This window comes from Zootoca vivipara, chromosome Z2 (genome assembly GCF_965207765.1).
Source record: "Zootoca vivipara chromosome Z2, rZooViv2.hap1.1, whole genome shotgun sequence".
Taxonomy (NCBI): Eukaryota; Metazoa; Chordata; class Lepidosauria; order Squamata; family Lacertidae; genus Zootoca; species Zootoca vivipara.
The window spans coordinates 19,379,091-19,399,094 of record NC_142585.1 but is presented as its reverse complement, the minus strand read 5'-3'; the positions used below and the strand labels follow the sequence as shown (position 1 = coordinate 19,399,094).

The 20,004-nt window shown below is 45.9% G+C and overlaps 1 protein-coding gene across 1 annotated transcript; it reads right to left on the bottom strand.

Moving 5' to 3' along the window:
* Positions 1-3,457: 3,457 nt before the first annotated feature.
* Positions 3,458-20,004, bottom strand: CLIC2 (CLIC family member 2). Its single transcript, XM_035113304.3, has 6 exons — positions 19,569-20,004; positions 12,576-12,685; positions 11,486-11,611; positions 8,177-8,283; positions 6,659-6,840; positions 3,458-5,039 (listed from the first exon to the last, which is right to left on the bottom strand). The coding sequence occupies exons 1-6, from the start codon at positions 19,623-19,625 to the stop codon at positions 4,878-4,880; spliced, it is 744 nt and encodes a 247-aa protein (XP_034969195.1). The 5' UTR covers positions 19,626-20,004; the 3' UTR covers positions 3,458-4,877.

The window sequence follows — 20,004 nt, the reverse complement described above, 5'->3', positions numbered from 1 at the left end:
CTGCATAAATTTTGTACAAGCAAATCAGGATGAATGCTCAAATAAACCAGTCATTTATAGGGGCTGTAATGGTGACGCTGGTAATGGTAAGCGTTATTTGGACCACTATATTTATCACAGTGGGGCAGGCCAGTATGAATTATTCTTCACAGAAACAATTGCAAGGCAGTGAACTGACTGTGTGGAACTTCCATCATGCTGCAACATGGCAAAAAGGATCTGGAAAAAAACCTACTAACAACTGTGGCGTCTTAAGTACATGGAGAAGACTGTAGTGGGAATTTCCACAGAACTGTGCTTTAACAGCCAATGAACCGAATGTCAAAATATAAAGAATTTTATGTAGGGGAGGGAAAGGGGTAAGACAAAAACCCTCTTACTCATGCATGCACACATACATACAAACCTGCAAACAAAATAATGTGAGTCTCTGGATGCAAACACATGACATTTTATTTCAGCATCAGTGAAGACTCCATATTTGTTTTTTTCTACATAGCCCCCACACAAACAATCTAGTTCTATGGCATATTTTCTTGCCCCTGGAAATAATAATAATAATAATAATAATAATAATAATAATAATAATAATAATAATAATTTATTACGGTCAAAGACCAGCTCGCATAACACAATAGTGACAGCATTCATAAAGATAAAATATACAATTAGACTAGATTGCAGCAATAGCTCATGAGTTAAAATTGAAATACATACATACATCCGTACGACTGCGATTTGGGCTACCATAAAATTTGATCCTAAGGTGCCCCAAGAGGGGACTTCAGCTTTTCCCTAGTAAGCTGTTTTATTCTAGAGGATGATCTGTGCCTACAAATCTGGGCACAGAATCTGGCTACCAGTCAGGTCGTCTTGTGATCTTTGCCTAAGAGGAGAGAATTAAGTTTAGACTTGTCTGGAAGAACGGCGAGCCTCTTCAGCAAAGGGTTGATGGTTTCTTTACGAATGTCAGCATAGAAAGGACATCTAAAAATATATATGTTTGTGGCTTCCTATTTCCCCTAATGGGCAGGCGCAAAGTCTCTGTGCGTACGCCAACTCTTCCATAGGAGCCTTCCAGAACCGATGAGGGCAAGGCTGAGCTTCTAGTGAGAGTGAAAGCCCTTCTTGCATTTCTGGATGCGAGGAAATAGAGATATGTTGCTGGAGCGGCTGCGTATCTCCCATTTTCTAAGAGTTTATAATCGGGAACCCTTGTATAGTCCTGTTGTCTCTCTCTGTCCATGATTCTTTGCCTAACCACGGATCTAGCTTGGCCCAGGCCCATAGTTATGAGGGTTTGGGGAGCTAGGCCCTGTTTCTGGAGAGTGTTTAGAACTGCTGTCTGCCACCCAGACTGAAACTGGTCGCTCAGAATCAATGGGGCTATTCCTTGGGGGAGCAGTTTCAAAGGTAGCCACTTGCCGTGTATATTGATAGTTACAGGTAGGTAGCCGTGTTGGTCTGGCGTATTTGAAACAAAATATAAAAAAAATTCCTTCCAGTAGCACCTTAGAGACCAACTAAGTTTGTCATTGGTATGAGCTTTTGTGTGCATATATTTCGTGTGTTGATGTTAGACTGATATGAGATTTGACTTTCGTCATCTCTGTTTCTAGTCTGACCCATGCATTTGGAATACATCTGGGAACTTGTAGAATGCCCCTGGAAAGAAACTGGTTTCTTTCTGAAAATAAAAGCTCATTGCACATTGATTCTGCATTCCCAATCATGGTGCCCCTTTGAAAACAGTCCTAGCAATGGGTAGCGTATCCACAACTGCCCATTTATGTTGTGGGTAGGTTTACAACAAAGCTGCCATCACGACTTCCTTCTTAGTTCACTTGACATAGGAGCCAACTCAGGGCCCCCCCAATAAAATATTTGGAACTCCCAAAGTTGATGGGCATTGCCATTCAAATAGTGTCTGTGCATCACATCATGCGATTGAATATGCAGGGCAGAGCTTACTTGGGTCCCCCCCAATATTTTATTCAAGTTGGCTCCCCTCTCACCTCAGGCACGTGCAGGGAAGAATAACCTAATCAAGAGAAGGGTTTTCAAATGTGTATCAAGTAACCACACACACCCTTGTGGACAACAGGATCTAGAATGAATCTAGACTGAAAGCAGCACATTGAGAACAAGCATAAACACAATCCCTGCCCCCTGACTCATGATTTAAAAAGGATGAGGAGGGAAAAGGTTTCATAAGAAAACATATAAGCATGCAGCTCCAACTTTCATCATAAAGCGATACCATCCAGGCACAGTGTTGCCATCTCATTTGCTGTTGCTATTAGTTAGACATTTTGCTAATTAGGAGGGGTAAAGTTAAAGGTAAAGGGACCCCTGACCATTAGGTCCAGTCGTGACCGACTCTGGGGTTGCGGCGCTCATCTCGCGTTATTGGCCGAGGAAGCTGGCGTACAGCTTCCAGGTCATGTGGCCAGCATGACAAAGCCGCTTCTGGCAAACCAGAGCAGCACACAGAAACGCCGTTTCCCTTCCCACTGTTGCGGTACCTATTTATCTACTTCCACTTTGAGGTGCTTTCAAACTGCTAGGTTGGCAGGAGCTGGGACCAAGCAACGGGAGCTCACCCCGTCGCAGGGATTCGAACCGCCGACCTTCTGATCGGCAAGCTCTAGGTACAAACTAATAAAAGTCCTGTGTAATTCTGTCTTCCATCCATGGCCATCTTTACCCGGGGGTACATGGAGGTGCAAGGCACCCTGGCACCAAATTCTGGGGGGGGGGGTGCCAGGTGGGTGACTGGCGCTTGCCGCTGAAACCGCCCAGGCACCTCCCCACTGAAGAGCAGCGCTATGGCTCGTGGTGGGCTTGGTCAAGGGTGCTAGCGGCAGCAGCAGCAGCAGTGGGAGCTCTCCGGAGTCCCAGCTGGCCAATTGGCTGTGAAGACCTAGGCTGACTTCCTGGGCTGCTGGAGCAGTCTGCTGAGGCCGCTACCTGTCCTGCACACTCCCTTCAGGCCCCAATCCCACTCTGAGAAGCCCCTGCTGCCCCCGAAAGCAGAGCGCGTGTGACAATGGCAATGGTGCCGGCCCTGTTTTGCCTGCGTGTGGTGCCGGGAGGAGCAGTGCAGCGCCGCTCTGAGTGCTTGGCAGGTCAGCCTCCCCTTTGCCCCCAGGCTCTCCTGCATGAAGGCAGCATCTCCCCACCCCACCCCACAACCCCAGTCTTCCCTGCCTGAATATAGGATCCCCCTCCCTCAGCCACATACCCCCCGTCTTTCCTCCGTGAAAGTAGCATTTATTACTTCTTGGGAGGTGGCAGTGGCAGCAGCAGCAAGATGGGGGCGCTGGGCGGATCTTTGCAGCCCAGCACCGCATATGCTAAAGACAGCCCTGCCTCCATCATGGGACATGCAGCAATCATACACAAGCAGTCTCCAGCAATGATTTTCCATACACATATCCAGGCCAAGTTGTGGAAGTTGTATATAAAATAAAGTTTATTATAAAGTTGTATATAAAATAAATGTTTTTTTAATAGAAAGTAAACTGGCACATCTATTTTTTTAAGTGGAAAGTTTCCTTGTTCTAGTGCAATGGAAGAAGGCTAAAAGATTCCTTAAGAGACAAGCACACCAGCCTTTGTGGCACCTGAAATACTAATACACATTATTGTGGCATAAGGGACCATGGTCAGCTGACACAGACCAGACTAGTTACCTATTTAGCATAATATTGCCTTCTTTGGCTTGCAGCCCAACTCTAGCTTCCTGGCCAAAGCTGAGAAAATGGTAGCCTGCCTCCCACTTGCATTAGTACCAATACTTTCAAAAGGCTTGCCCGGAGTCACTCATGGGAAGAGATAGGGTTAGGAACGTCTCCTGCCTGAAATAGAAGACCCATTCCCAGACAATGCTGAGCAAGATGGATCAATGGCCCAACTTTCAGAATAAGCAGCCTCCTATGTTCCTATGTGTGATGAAGTGGGCTCTGGCCAAGGTGCATTTATTAGGCAACAATGCATGCCTTAAATCTTTAACGTGCCATAAGGACATCTGTGTGTGTTTGTTTTTTGTTTTGCTACAACAAACCTAGCACAGCTATTCGTCTGAAATTTATCCTTTAGAATCACAGAATTGTAGAGGTGGAAGGGATGCCACCACAGCTGTCCCTGGGTGGCCTCAAACCATCAACCTTCTGGTTAACAGCCAGACGCACTGACCCAATGTGCCACAGGAGGGCCAGAGATATATTTAATTATTTCCCCCAGTGCATGGTACATACCTGTATATTTGACTACATTGCAAACATTGCTACTACCCTCATACAGTATCATTAGCTATTAACTGGGGCGGGCAACCAGCACTGTTAGGGCACAATCTTGTTAGCTGAGATGGAGCCAAAGGGGAACCTGGAGTGTTGTGGTTAGAAAATGGCAGCATTTTGTGATGATTGCCTTCACCGGCCCCAAGCAGGCATTTTACAGGTGTATGTTTCCCAGCCCCCACCCATCAGCTCTGGCTCCACCTACTGTTGGCCTCTCAGCTACCTGCCATATTAGTCTCAATGGCCACCAGCCCCCCCCACTGCCACATACCAACTATGTCCAAAGGTTATGAGTTGTTATTAACTTCTGCCACCACAAAGTGGAACGTATAGTGCTTCTGCGCAACTCATCATGGGAAGAAGGCACTCAGGTGTGACAGAACAGACAGAATGAAGAGACTTCTTTTTCCCTAAAAAAAGTTTGAAGAACTCCTTGAGGTCTAGTGTGGTGGAGTGTCCAGAGCAAATGTGAGGGGTGTCTCTTGAAGCCAGCATGGTGAAAAGGACCCGCTGATGAAAGCCTCTTGAGAAGGAGAGTTGGAAATGCCAGGAGCCAACGTGAATGGAATATGGCTCTTAGCTCATCTTCTTGGCCACAGTGGCATAGGTGCGTTCAATCTCCTCATCAGCTGGGCAAGTGTCAGTGAACTCCTCACGGGCATAGGCGTTGTGGAGATAGCGCCAAACTGCTGTCATCTCCAAGGGGATCTCAAAGTTCCGGTACTTTTTTGCAGCGATCTGAAAGGAAGGGATGGATGTAGAGAAATAATAAGTGGAGACTGATTTCCTCTTAATTAAAGCACAAAGTGTTGCTCAGGAGAGAGAAAAGTTGGGGCAATTAATTGGTGATTAAAGCTGGTGCCAGGTTTGGCATGATCCCTGGGCAGGATTATCCAGCACTCTACCTTAGCTTCCTTGGTGGTGGCATTCCAGTGGGAAATGAGCAGCTGTCTGCTCCTGGTTGGTGCCAAGAGGCAGCCATTTTAAATTGCCTACAGTGGCCCAGAGTGCAGAACATTGGGCACTCCAAGGCATTCTGGGAAATTTTAAATGGCACCCACTGCAGAGACGGGCTTGGGGCAGCCATCAGCACTGGTGGGCCCTGCTGGAGTGTGCAGGCCTGGCCAGCTGCATGCTGATGCCATATGTAGTTAAGGTAGAGAGTGTGACCTTGACAGAAGTTGACCACAGTCTCTCTGTGCTTTAGCTTACATAGCGGAACACAGGAAGCTGCTTTAAACTGAGTCAGACCACTGGTTTAATTAGTTCAATATTGCCTGCACTAACTGGCAGTGGCACTCCAGGGATTCAGAGGGAGGACATTCCTAGTCCTTCCTGGAGATGCTGGGGACTGAACCTGGGACATTCTGCATGGTAAGCAGATGCTCTGCCAAAGAGCTTAGGCCCTTCCCAGCCCTTGTTTGTTGCATGGCAGCATTTGGGAAATGCTGATCATGTGGTCATGGCTGCAATCAAGCAACATCTTGGGTGGAAGACAAGCTGCAGTGGAACAGAAACAGTGCTGTATGTGACAGATGTAGAGTATAAGAGTGTTGATCTCTGACCTGGGAGGTAAAAGTAAAGGAATAAGGGCCCCTGACCATCAGGTCCAGTTGTGTCCAACTCTGGGGTTGCGGCGCTCATCTCGCTCTATAGGCCGAGGGAGCTGGCGTTTGTCTGCAGACAGCTTCTGGGTCATGTGGCCAGCATGACAAAGCTGCTTCTGGCGAACCAGAGCAGCGCACGGAAATGCCGTTTACCTTCCTGCCAGATCGGTCCCTATTTATCTACTTGCACTTTGATGTGCTTTCGAACTGCTAGGTGGGCAGGAGCTGGGACCGAGCAATGGGAGCTCACCCCGTTGCAGGGATTTGAACCGCCGACCTTCTGATCAGCAAACCCTAGACTCTGTGGAGACCAGGGTTCAAATCCCCACTTAGCTGTGAAGCTCACTGGGTGGGCCAGTCACTGTCTCCCAGCCCCACTGACCTGGTGGAGTTGTTGTGAGGATGTAATGCAGATGAGTGAACCAAGTGCACCACCCTGAGCTCCTTGGAAGAAAAGGTGGTATATAAATTTAATAACTAAAATAAAATACAATAATAATAATAATAAACACAGGGCATAATGGGTAATAATAATAATAATAATAATAATAATAATAATAATAATAATTTATTTATACCCCGCCCATCTGGCTGGGTTTCCCCAGCCACTCTGGGCGGCTTCCAACAGAAAAATGAAATAAAAAAAGCCTTCTTGCATCCCTACCTATAAGCAGCCGCTTGGAGAACTGAGCCTTGATCTCTGGAACAGATGTCATCAACTTCATATACTGTACTGGGAAATGTACTCACCTTGATTATGTGGAGTTTGGGGAGCAGGTTGCAATCAGCTAATGTCATCCAATTCCCATCTAGGAACTTTCTCTTGGAGACCAGCACATCTTCTGCACAATCTTGGTCAATTTCCTCTGGAAGTGGGGTGCTTAAATAATCATCCAGGCGCTTGAATTCTCTCAACAAAGCCTTTTCCATATCTGAATCGTAAGAACCAGCCACAAATTTAAGCGTTTGTCCAATTTAAACATTTCGCTTTTGCTTTCTAACCAATTTTATCTATTAATTGATGGACTGCCCTGAAATATGTCAACACTGTTATATTTTAAGGGCTTTGCACGGGGGCAAGATAATGGCTACATTTGGCTGCCAAGCTATACCATAGCTCAGCATAGCATGAACAAGCCTAGGAAAGCCGTAGGCTTGCACAAACACCTTTCCATCTGCCTACCCCTGGCACAGCCAGGAGGGGAATGTGGATGCTTGTTGTTTCCAGTTTTCCTTAACCATCAGGGCTGCTCCAGCCATTAGATGGGGGTGAGGCTCAGGTGGTGGAAGCCCCCCAGGTGGCAACCCTTTCATCACCTCCGTCAGCGGCAGGGAATTGGTGCCTGCATCAGCACTGATTTCAGCTGACACCTTGCCAATTTCAGGCAAGATATTGCCGAAATCAGACAAGATCTCTCGGAGCACGGGAGATCTCACTTGAAATCACCCCAAATCAGTGCTGATGGCTGGTGCCACTTCTCTGCCATCAATGGAGGTGTCAGGGCAGGTGGTGCAGGCAATTTGGTGATTAAAACCAAATAAAAAAACCTTGAGGAAATTAATCTGGATTTTAGCGCAAATTTATTCTTGTAAACACATTTTTTTGCCTACAGTGTTCACTCACGAACAAACTTTTTTTTAATGCACTTTTGAATATGATTCTCACTAATGTATATGTTTTTATGCCCTGATATGTGCATTTTTGTAAAAATTGGTTGGTTGGGAAAGTGGCATCACAAAATTTGGATAAGTGCACATGGCAAAGGACAGCGGTATTTTAGTTCGTGTATTGTTTTGGGAAGTACAAATCAATTAAATAAATTTAAATACTTAACTAACTGACCAATTGCGTCACAGATAACTCGGTTCTGTCTGCCCTAACATGAAGCCTGCCCCCCCTAAAATAAATGCCACGACTCCTGGATTATCGAGTCCCCTCTTATGAATATGATACAGTGGTACCTCAGGTTGAGTACCCAATCCATTCCGGGGTGCTGTTCGCACCCCAAAAAGTACTCAACACGAGTGGTGATAGCGTGTGTGCATGAAGCGCTGATAGAGCACTTCTGCACATGCACAAAGTGCGCAGAACGCTTCTGCGCATGCGGCGGAACCCAGAAATAAACACTTCCTGGTCCGCCGAGTATGCAACCCACAGCGTACTCAACCCGAGGTATGACTGTAATACAATTAGCACCACTCCTATCTATTATCCTTGCTTATTTCATTCTAGATATTTCCCAAAGGAAATAAATTTAATAATCTTACTTTTGTTTGCTTCCTTGTGGGGGTTCTTGATGTATGCAGAGAACTTGGCAAAAATGTTCCTGCCAACAGCCATAGAATCTTGGTTTTGTGGGGTGAGCTGTGGGTATCTTAATTAGAAGTACAGAGTTAATTTAGATGTGAAGGAAAATAACTCAGAACTCTCATGCTTCCATTGAACTGGCCACTTGCTTATCTTATTGTCTCGAACCCCATCTCATAAGAGCTTGAAAGAACAAGAGACACAATTCTGGACACCATAATGACCCAACTGGGATTTAAAATGTGAAAACCCAGGGAGCCAGACAGACAGGGAGAGGGAAAGGATAACCACCCAGGTCCCAGGAAGCAAGGTATTCTAGAGACATGGCATACAACTGAGCACAACACAAGGTCTCTGAAGCCTCAGTAGGGTAAAAGAGGCAGAGTCTGGTAGGGTAGGGGTGGAGGCTAGTGGTACCCAGCAGAAACAGGAGGTGGCACCTGGCAGGTTATAGGAAATACCTGGTGGTCGAGTAAACAGTGTTTATCTCTCAAGCTAAGCAGAAAACAGCCTGCCCCCCCCCCCGATTCTGGCTTCTCCCTACTAATATTTTACACCTTATTCTGAAGACTCTAAGAGGTAAGCTAAACCCTGAAGCTTCAAGTCAACTGTTGAGATGGTACAGAGAAATCCTGTATCTAAGTGCAAGTGTTGTCTTCAGTTTTGTAGGGAGGGTAAGTCCTGGACTTCAGCCACCACTGTCTGGCCATCCACCTCCTTGTTGATTTTGCCACTGTGTGCTGGCTTGTGTTGTCAAAATGACATAAGAAAAAGCCCTGCTGCTGCACCAGGCAGGCCAGTGGCCCATCTAGTCCTGCATCCTGTTTTTGCAGTGGTCATAGGAAACCAGCAAGGTACCCCTTGGGCCCAATTTGCACCACCACTGAAAAGGATGCTGCTGCTGCTGCTCCCCCTCCTCTTTGCTCAGCCCTCCTGCTTGCTCCTTTAGAGAAGACAGGCGAGCAGGCAGCAAAATCAAGGAGGGTGAACACCAGGGTCAGAGGACTCTAGGGGTTGGCAGTGTGTAGGACCACTACTGGGAGCCCTGTGATGCTGACCTTTTAAAAATAAGCTTTGCTAGTAGGCAACAAAACTTGATCAGGCAGGGCTGGCAATTTGCTGAGCGTTCAGCCTCTAAAAGGTAAAGGGACCCCTGACCATTAGGTCCAGTCGTGACCGACTCTGGGGTTGCGCGCTCATCTCGCATTATTGGCCGAGGGAGCCAGCGTCTAGCTTCCAGGTCATGTGGCCAGCATGACAAAGCCGCTTCTGGAAAACCAGAGCAGCACATGGAAACGCCGTTTACCTTCCCGCTGTAGCGGTTCCTATTTAACTACTTGCATTTTGACGTGCTTTCGAACAGCCCTTCTGGTGCTGGTTTGTAGGAAGAGAAAAGCTTGTAGGTACCAGCAATGCAACTTACAACCAGCAGAGGGTGCTGCTGTAATACTTTGCATTTCCTTCGAGCCCTTAAAAAGGTAAAGGGACCCCTGACCATTAGGTCCAGTCGTGACCGACTCTGGGGTTGCGCGCTCATCTCGCATTATTGGCCGAGGCACTGACCTTTTAGACTGTGTACACACCGTGTATTTAAAGCACAGCGTTTCCCCCAAAGAATCCTGGAAACTGCAGTTTGTCCCTCACTGAGTTATAATTCCCATCACCCTTAAAAAACAACAGTGCCCAGGATCCTTTAGGGAGTATCACGTGGTTTAAACATGCTTTAAATACATGTTATGCCTTAATGTCTTAAGCGGAAATTTTGACACCAAAGTGTCTTTTGGGCTTTTTCCTTTTCCTTTCCCTTTTTCCAATAAAGGGATGTGGAACATGAAAACAACATAGTTCTCTGGGCATAATCTATACTCTTGTGTGAAACCTGAAAGACTAGATTCAGAATGGCATACACTTTCTTTCTCCCCAACAAGAACCATTGCAGCCTAGTGGTTAGAGCTGAGATACAGTACTTGTGGCCCCCTGGGTGTCATTGGACTCCGGCTCCCATCAGCCCCAGCCAGCAAAGCATCTGCATTTCTCTTGTGCTTGCGACTGATTGCAAGGGAGACTCTTTGCAGAGCATTAGTCCTTTAAAGTGCCTCCTGTTTACTGCAGCTGTACCCAGAGAATTGAGAGAGCATGTGCCAACTCTTACCGCATCTTGGCTATGCTCCTATCCTTAGCTCTCTTGTTTCCCTTGGCTTGGCTATGGATGCACACAGTCCTTTAAAGAGACCCCATAAGGGAGGGTGGAAATAAATTCTTGAACACCCCTGCCGTTGCATCCCTACAATTGAACACTGGGGCGTGCATTTAGTCTTCCCATCTGCAACCTTCTCTGTGCCTCTTCCATTTTCTTTGGGGCTCTCTGTGTCTTTCTCTCTCCTCCTCAACGCCCCCCCTTCTCTTCCCTGCAGTGATAGAGAACTTCCCTTTATTGTTTTTTAATCTCTCCAGCCAATACACTTCCTCCCCGATGCTGGTGGGGAAACAGATGGGTTTTACAAGCTGTCCCTGTCTCTCAACGGGAGGCCAAAATCACGGCCACTCCACCCCCTGCAAGAGGTCGTTGCTTAGTTGCGTATGTTCATTTCACATTCCGAAAGACATAGCTATCACATAGAATAGTGTTTTAAATGCATGGTGCAGCTGTGATAAGCCTTTCTTTATCTGTTCCTCACTGCCAGTATCCCACAGCCCCTGATCTGCAGGTAACAAGGCTCCTGTCCCTTTAAGCATGGCAGCACAGGTAAAACCTCAACAGGTGCAGCTTTCTCCCCCCAGCAACAGCACCATGATACTTTATTCAATGCCTTTCTATGTGCTTCACAGCTGTTAAAGACACTTGAAGCCCTGCCAAAGGTGGTGGTTGAAAAACCTATCCTCCTGGCTCATTTAGGGAGCATTGCACATTCGGCGAGCATTGCACATTCGGTCAGAGTGAAAGGGACAGTCAAACAGATTAAATAACCCAATAGATAAGACCACAGCTTGAATTGCCCTGCTTAGTTTGAATTGGCAGGATGCAGCTTTTACGAGTGATAGATTAGAAGAAGGCAGCTTCTCCACATTGTGCATGGAAAATGCAACAGGATTCTGCCTCAGCACCTGGCATTGCACATGAAGAAGAGAGTGCCTCTGTGCATGTATCAAGCACTTTTTCTGCACAACCGAAATAACATCTGAAATCAGGGCAAAGGGGCTAACATTTTCAGAGGGATATGTAGCTAGGAGGAAATGAAAGGAGCCCAAGATGTTAAATATTGAGGTACTTGGGTGGTGAAAGAGTCTGCTCCAGAAAGTCTTCAATCTTCAGGAAGTCTGTTTTCAGTTCCTTATTGAACACCATGAACGGAGGCTTGGTCCCAGGGGCCAGGTCCTTTAGCTCTTCAGGTTTCCTAAACAATGGGGGTCAACAGAAGAAGGAAAGGAAAAGGAAAAGAGTCTCCTTCTGCCTATATCGGAGGTATGCTGCCTCTGAACATGGAGGCTCCATTTAGATATCATGGCTAGCAGCCACTCCTCTAACCTACTTTTAAAGACTGTGCATCTATCTCCACGTGGCTATCACTGCAAAAATGGCCCTGCATCCCAAAGGTTAACAGTATATTACAGGGAACCACAGGCCTGGGAGCTAAATGTACCCTCCAGGCCACCTGTGCTGCCAAGTTCTCCCTTTTTTAAAGGGAAATTCCCTTATGCTGAATAGGCTTCCTCGTGAGAAAAGGGAAAACTTGGCAGCTATGCAGGCCACTCTATCTGGCCTTTGGGATTATCCTCAGGCCACAACCACTTCCCAGGTTGACACCCCTACCGAACCAGCTTTGCATCATCCTTGAGTGTTTTTGCCTGATTGGAATAGATGTTTGCCTCTATGGCAGACAGAATGTGGTGTGTGTGTGTGTGTGTGTGTGTGTGTAGATGGATGCACAGACTTTAAAAGAAGTTTCATCTAGAAAGATGCAGACCCTATGGCTACAATTCAAAAATCTTGTTTTTTTCCTTTCTTTCCTCAGCCACCCACCTCTCTGCTTTGTTTAACCAGTTCTGCCTGATTAACAATTCTCGAGAACTCGGAAGCTTGTTCACTATTATGTGATTTGTTTATTTATTTTAAAAAGTTCCTAATAAAGATGCTGCCAAACCACAGGTCTTGGAATTTCTCTAATCCAGTGTTTCTCAACCAGTGTGCCTCCAGATGTTTTGGGACTACAGCTCCCATCATTCCTGACCACTGGTCTTGCTAGCTAGGGATGATGGGAGTTGTAGTCCCAAAACATCTGGAGGCACACTGGTTGAGAAACACTGCTCTAATCTTTTGTGAAGCATGAAGGATGCAGAGGTCCACCTCCATCCTCTTACCTGGTCATATCAACTGTTGTCACGTTGAACCGGACGCCTTTGAGCCACAAGACCATGAAGAGGCTTTGGCAGAAGGGGCAGTTCCCAATGTTCACACCATCTAAGCCAGCCTGCAGTTAGAGGCAGAATGGGAAGCACTCATTGGCCACCCCTCTAGGAAAGGAGCTTCACCATGCACACCCACACACCCACACCCCAACAAGGAAAGATTCTGGCAGTTCTAAACGGCTAACTTTCTGCATTATACGGTTCACATGCAACAGAGATGTCTCAGATCATGCTGGCAGCTGCTTTGTGACAAATGGTGGTTAAAATGCTTTATTTATTTAGTGTTTGGTGTTCACAGAACTTAGAATTTTAGAGCTCAATGGGGCCTTAGAGGCAGGGTTCTCCCCCCCCCCCAAGCTGGAACTTGTCTGTTCCGGCACCTCTCAGGTGGGCAGCATTGCCATTATAAGAGAACAAGGGAGGTGTTTATGGTGAGTTCTGGCACCTCTTTCCACAGAAAAATAGCACTGCTTAGAGGTAATCAAATCTACACACCCCGTTTAATGCAGGATCTGAAGTACAAGATACAACTACAGCATCCTTGGAAGGTGACTATTTCCCCTTTGCTCAGATAGCCCCAGAGATGGAGAGTTCACCTCCTCTCACTTTACATAAATGTAAAGGGACCCCTGACCGACTCTGAGGTTGCGGCGCTCATCTCGCGTTATTGGCCGAGGGAGCCGGCGTACAGCTTCCAGATAATGTGGCCAGCATGACAAAGCTGCTTCTGGCGAACCAGAGCAGCGCATGGAAACGCTGTTTACCTTCCCGCTTGGAGCGGTACCTATTTATCTACCTGCACTTTGGTGTGCTTTCGAACTGCTAGGTTGGCAGGAGCAGGGACCGAGCAACGGGAGCTCACCCTGACTCAGGGATTCGAACCGCCAACCTTCTGTTCAGCAAGCCCTAGGCTCTGTGGTTTAACCCACAGCGCCACCTGCGTCCCTCACTTTACATAGCGACGCCATAAAGGAGGTTAGTGTTGGTATCCCAGTATTTTGGAGAAGGGGATGAGAGAGGTGCTGGCCACAGGAGAGGTGAGACTTAAATGTCAGTAGTTTTTACCACTACATTAGCTCCAGAGGAAACTCTAAGTAAGGCAACCTGCGGCAGTGATTAAGGGTGCAATGTCAGTATTTCTGGGTGGGATTCATTCACATACCAGCAAATACAGGTTGCATAGTTATAGCTGATGGGGAGATCTTCTGCAACAAACACACTTCCCCCCCAACATTGACTTTTTGCAATAAAGAAAGTGACAGAGAAAATGCACTGGAAAGTATGGGATAACATTTGTTACACATGTTTTGATGCAACATCATCTAACCGGTTTGTTATTATGGTATGTATTTTGGTGTTTTTATATTGTAAGCTGCCCAGTGATCCTCAGATGAAGGGCAGTATAGAAATTTAATAAATACATTTAAAGTACATTTAAAACACCTTACCTTCCTCAAAAAAATCCTGAGAACTATAGTTTGCTAAGAGTTCTGTGAACTATAGCTCTGTGAGGAGTAGGCTGCAGTTCCAAGGATTCAGGGCGGGGGGAGAGTAATGTGCTTTAAAAGTACTTTACATGTATGTTGTATATGCAACCACTATCTAATTCTCCTGCAAACAATGCATAATATTACTATGTTGGGGTGAGGGGACAGATTAAGGCAGGAATTGAGTGTGTGAGGGAGAGAAAGACGGGTTCCAGATGCAAATAGGACAGGTGGCTCCTGCAATTTTAATGGATGTATGGAAGAATGAACTCTTAGAAGCTGTAGCTTGTTGTGCAGGCTGCAGCTACTGAAATGCCCTCCTCTACACAACTAAAGTGTAACAGCCTAGCTCTCTTTCTCCAGCCACCTGAGAAACGGAGTCATTGCTGGGATATGGTACTCATTCCTATGCAGCTACTCAGATGAAAGTTCCGCTGAGGCTTACTCCAACGCAAACTTGCATAGAACTGTAGCCTAGACTCTGATTCTTGAGCAAGTTAAAGGTAAAGGTAAAGGGACCCCTGACTGTTAAGTCCAGTCATAGACGACTCTGGGGTTGCACGCTCATCTCGCTCTATCGGCCGAGGGAGCCAGCGTTCATCCGCAGAAAGCTTCCGGGTCATGTGGCCAGCATGACTAAGCCGCTTCTGGGGAACCAGAGCAGTGCACAGAAACGCCGTTTACCTTCCCGCCAGAGCGGTACCTACCAGTATTTATCTACTTGCACTTTGAGAGCCAGTGTGGTGTAGTGGTTAAGAGCAGTAGACTCGTAATCTGGGGAACCGGGTTTGCATCTCTGCTCCTCCACATGCAGCTGCTGGGTGAACTTGGGCTAGTCACACTTCTTTAAAGTCTCTCAGCCCCACTCACCTCATGGAGTGTTTGTTGTGGGGAGGAAGGGAAAGGAGAATGTTAGCCACTTTGAGATACCTTCGGGTAGTGATAAAGCGGGATATCAAATCCAAACTCTTCTTCCTCTTCTTTTGAACTGCTAGGTGGGCAGGAGCTGGGACCGAGCAACAGGAGCTCACTCCGCTGTGGGGATTTGAACTGCTGACCTTTCAATCAGCAAACCCTAGGCTCTGTGGTTTAGACCACAGCACCACCCACGTCTCTCTTGAGCAAGTTACCAGTCTCCAAATCTCATACCACTTTGAAATGGGTTTTGGGAATTGTTTTGTTGCAGCAGCAAATTATGTCATTAGCTTTGCTTGTTGTTATTCCTGAGTCCTGACATCGAGCAGGACTCCACACCATACATTTAAAACATGTGACTTCTCCCAAATCATCCTGGTAACTTTTGTTTGTTAAGGGTGCTGGGAATTGCAGCTCTGTGAGGGGCAGTGCCCTTAACGGTTTCTGGGATTCTTTGAGGGAAGCCATGTGCTTTGGACATGTGTTGGATGTGTTTTAAATGCATAGTGTGGATCTGCCCTTATCCTGCCACCAGCTGCAATGCCCCTTGGCCCCCACCCCAGGCAGCAGTCACCACTGAGTAGCTCTCATGAATAGATCACCAGGCTAAGCCCACCCCATCTCAAACCCTGGGAGGTGCTGCTTAGCTGGAAGCTGGCATTATTTATTTTCTTTCTCTTGCTTTCAAATGAAACGGGTCATTGCTTCCGTTTCCTTAGGTGGGAGCTGTATCAGGGGTGAAAGCAATACTGAAAGCCCTTGGTGTTCTTTGCCAGTCTATTGTGGCAAAACGTTATCTTCTTGGCCTGTGGCTGTGAGGGCCTCGGGAAGCCAGATAAAGGAAAATACACAGAACTCTTGGTTGGGAAACCTGGAAGGAGAATGACAGTGTTTTGGTATGGTAGTCCAACAGGAAGGGAGTCTGCACACTGGCCAGGGAAAGCCTCAAGAGGGAAGGTGTGGAGGAAATAATACACTAATGTTTTCCATAACAATAATCCCCATCCTTTTATTTCTGTTTCTTTTCATTAGTGAAGCTAAGGAGCCTATTCATCTTTTCCAGAGATCAAATCTGTGTTTTCCCCATGACAACACCCTCTTTGAACTCTTGAGATTTGATGTGGAAATAACTTCGCACAATCACGTTAGCCTGATTTAGTTTGAAATCACTCTCCTGTACAACACTAAGGTATAGAAACTTATTTTCAGAACATGAAAAGAAACAGTCACCTGGCAACTTCCCACTTTCCCAATATAGGCTCGTTCCCATGTTACACTGAACAGAGGGACAGGTTGTCCCTACACTTGGACAAGTGTTTGTGTGAAAGTATTTGACCATTACATGTACAGGAGCACACAGCTCAACCACTGTGTTCACAGGTGCACAAAATGTACACTTATTAAATATGATGTTTGAACACCACTTATGTCAGGCCTACACTGGTTTTAGTATTGTGGGGTGTACTTTGTTTTTCTGCTAGAACCCAGAGATCCACCAACCAAGGGCATTGTTAAGAGAATGGCCCATGAAACCCAACCTCTGGTACCTTATTTATGATTTGTTAAGATAAATGAAGCAGTAGTGCTTCAGAGAGGTGATGTCATCAACAATTTTTACAACGCTCCTGCAAGGTAGACCAGTAATACTATATCTATTTACTGATGGGTTGCTCTCCAGCAACCATTGTTGCCTGCAACTGGCCCTCACGGGGAATGAAATTGCATACCCCTTGTATACTGAGCTCGGCGGATCACAGACCCTGCATAAGGAGCAGCCCTATGCTGAAAATCTGAGTTTACCTACCGGTATTCAATATCCCATCTTTCATGGAACTCAACATGGCACACTTTTAGCTCTCAGGCAATCTCCTCTGTAAGCACTGGCTATACCAAGACCTGCTTAGTTCTGGCAAAACATGTCAATTTCAGTTCTCTGTTTCTCATTTTTCAAAACTTAAATTCAGTTCTCCATATTTTGCAGAAATTTGCGATTAAAAAAAATTCATTGTGATAATGTGCCAGCATTTCTCCTAATACACACTTTTTAATATGCAGTTTTGACTAAATACACATCTTCGCAAGCAATTTCCCCTAATACAATGCATTTTTCTTTACACTAATATATTAATTGTATGTACACTTTCCTCTAATATATGCATTTTAAAAAATCTTTTTTTATTGTAAACATGGTCTGGTTTCAAAGAATAGCTGCGTTTCGGTTCACGTCTTGTTTCAGATTTGATGGATTCGCTTTCAAAACAAAGTGAATTGCCTGATGAGAGTTATAGTCCAGCAACAACTGCAATTACATCTTGTAATGTTGCAGACGACGACCTGACTGGTCAGCACGAACCCTTAACAAGACCAATACATTACAAGGTAGGGATGGGGAACCTGTAGTCTTGCGATTGTTGTGGATTCTCCTTCCTTAGAGGTTTTAAAGCAGAGATTTGATGGCTATTCGTCATGGATGCTTTAGGTTAGGGTAGGGGGTTGGACTAGATGACCCTTGAGGTCCCTTCCAAATCTAAAATTCTATGATTCTGTGATTCAGTTCCTACCTCTGCTGCAACATTTCATTACCAGTCACACTTACCAGTACAGCCGCAGTTTAGGCTATACCTTCAAAGTACATTTGAAACACATTCTTGTTTCAAACTCTTGGCTCTGTAGTTCACCCCTCACAGAATTACAATTCTTAGAAACCCCTAACAGTGCCCAGAGGTCTTTGCGGGATGTGTGCTTTAACGTATCATGTGTATGCACCTTAGAGACTCAAGCTGTGTGCACACTATAACTTTGAAGCGTATTCGAAGCACTTTCTTTCCCCCAAGGAATTCTGGGCCCTGTAGTTCACCCCTCACAGTTACAATTCTTTTTCCTTTTTTAAACAATCAATGTTATTAAAAGGTTTCCCACATATACGTAGTGCAATAAAAAACCAAACAAAGGTAATATCTAAAGAGAGCAAAAGAATAAAAAAGGAAAGAGGGAGGAAAAAGGAAAAAGCAACACACAACATATAAACGAGAAATTTTATAGTCTATCAACCTTCTGTCTTAACTTCAATTCACAAACAGAGATCAATGTCTTCCCAGTTTCCACCTGGGGCAGCTCCCATCTTTCTCAGCCTCACACCCTGAGGAAAAACCAATCTATTCTGTCTCTCACACAGAACTCTTCTATCAATCTTTAAGTTACAATTCTCAGCAATCCTTCACAAACCACAGTGCCCAGAAGTATGTGAGGGGGGAAATGAACTTCGAATGTGCTTTAAAGGTGCACAAAGCCTTAGCAAGAGAGGCTGAAAGATATAGCCTTAAAAGAATAATAATAATAATAATAATAATAATAATAATAATAATAATAATAATAACGAAATAAATACTGCAGCGGTTTTTTGGGTGCTGCACAGTTCTTATCTGTATCCTGTAAAAAAAACATTCACATTTACTATGGGACCGATCTCTGTGACAGGGCTGATAAGTAAAGGGTGAACTTCAGGCACAACAACTTCCTGAGAGGAGCACTGCCTCTCCCCACACTGGTCCCCAAACTAAGTTTCTGAAAACACCGAAAGCCAAGCAAACAATGTGGAATCTGTGGTGCGAATCTGTAATGGAGGCACAGTCTGGTTGTACATGCAACATACATTTAAAGCACAGACACCAAAGAATCCTGGGAACTGTAGTTTATCCCTTACAGAGCTACAACCCAGCACCCCGAACAAACTACAGTTCCCAGGATTCTTTAGAAGGCAAATCGGCTTTAAATGTATGGTGTGTCCTCAGTCCCTGGCTCCCGTGGGCTCACTGTGTACACATCAATACACTAAATCTTCAGTGTTGTGCAAATCCAAACTTTTGGGTCTGTGAACTGGTCACACCCAAGCATGCAACCAAGACTTCAGTGTGTCAGACAGGTCATTTATAAGCACACAGAAGTGCACAAACACATGTAACATAGCACATTAATGCAGTGGCACAGTTAAGCTAATCTTAAACTCTGGACCAAGTGGGTGGCACTCAACTAGGTTGCTGAGAGTTGTTAAGGGATCCACCGTTCCTCTCACAAATCTACAGTTTTCAGGATTCCCTGGAAGAGGGATGATTGTTAAACCACTCAAGGAATTGTATCCCCATGATGGGGATAGAGGTCTCCGAACACTCTCAGCGCCCTTAACAAACTACAGCTCCCATGATTCTTTGGGAGAAGCTGTGAATGCTGAAACCGCTTTAAATGGATAGTACAAAGGGAGCCCAAATTTGCTCCATTAACTTCAACTGGTCTTCTGCGAGTAAATCTTAGTTGAATGACTCCTATAAATCTTACAGGATTACTTCACTTAACTAAGCCAGCCCGACTGTGTTTGGGGACCTTCCTATTCATTCCGGGAAGAAGGGAAAGTAGCAGCTGATCTGAGGCTGATGCAAAAATACCCCAGGGCTTTTGTTACAGGTGCCATTACTAAACATATTTTGCTGACAGGCTTCTGCCCCCAAACTTCACCCTGACGACACCAGTGCATTAGTCTGACCCTTACCTTGACAAAGAGCTCGATCTCTGGTTCCTTCAGGGGGCTGCGGAGTCGACTTGCCATCGTCTCTTCTTCTGCCTGCAAAACGCTGCTGGTCAGTGGTTATTTCGCTCTGGTTGTCTCTCAACAAATGTCCACGGGGAAGCGGTTGGGAGTTCTGACAGTACGGTAGCCGTGAAGATGAGTCCCTCTCCAGGACTGTATGTCGCTTGGCTATGAGTTCACCCCCGTCACTTTCCTTCCTTCCTCCAGACTATCTAAGCCAGAAGCTTTGAGGTGTGCAGACTGACCCCATGGGGTGGAGGGGATTTCCACAGAGGCCTACCAGGTTCCAGCCGTGAGTCAGCAATGTTGTGCTATCAAAGAGCAGCACACCACCTTCTCCTCTGGTGTATCAAGGAGGCCAGATGTTGCCCTAACTCTCTGAGAAACATCCCAGAAT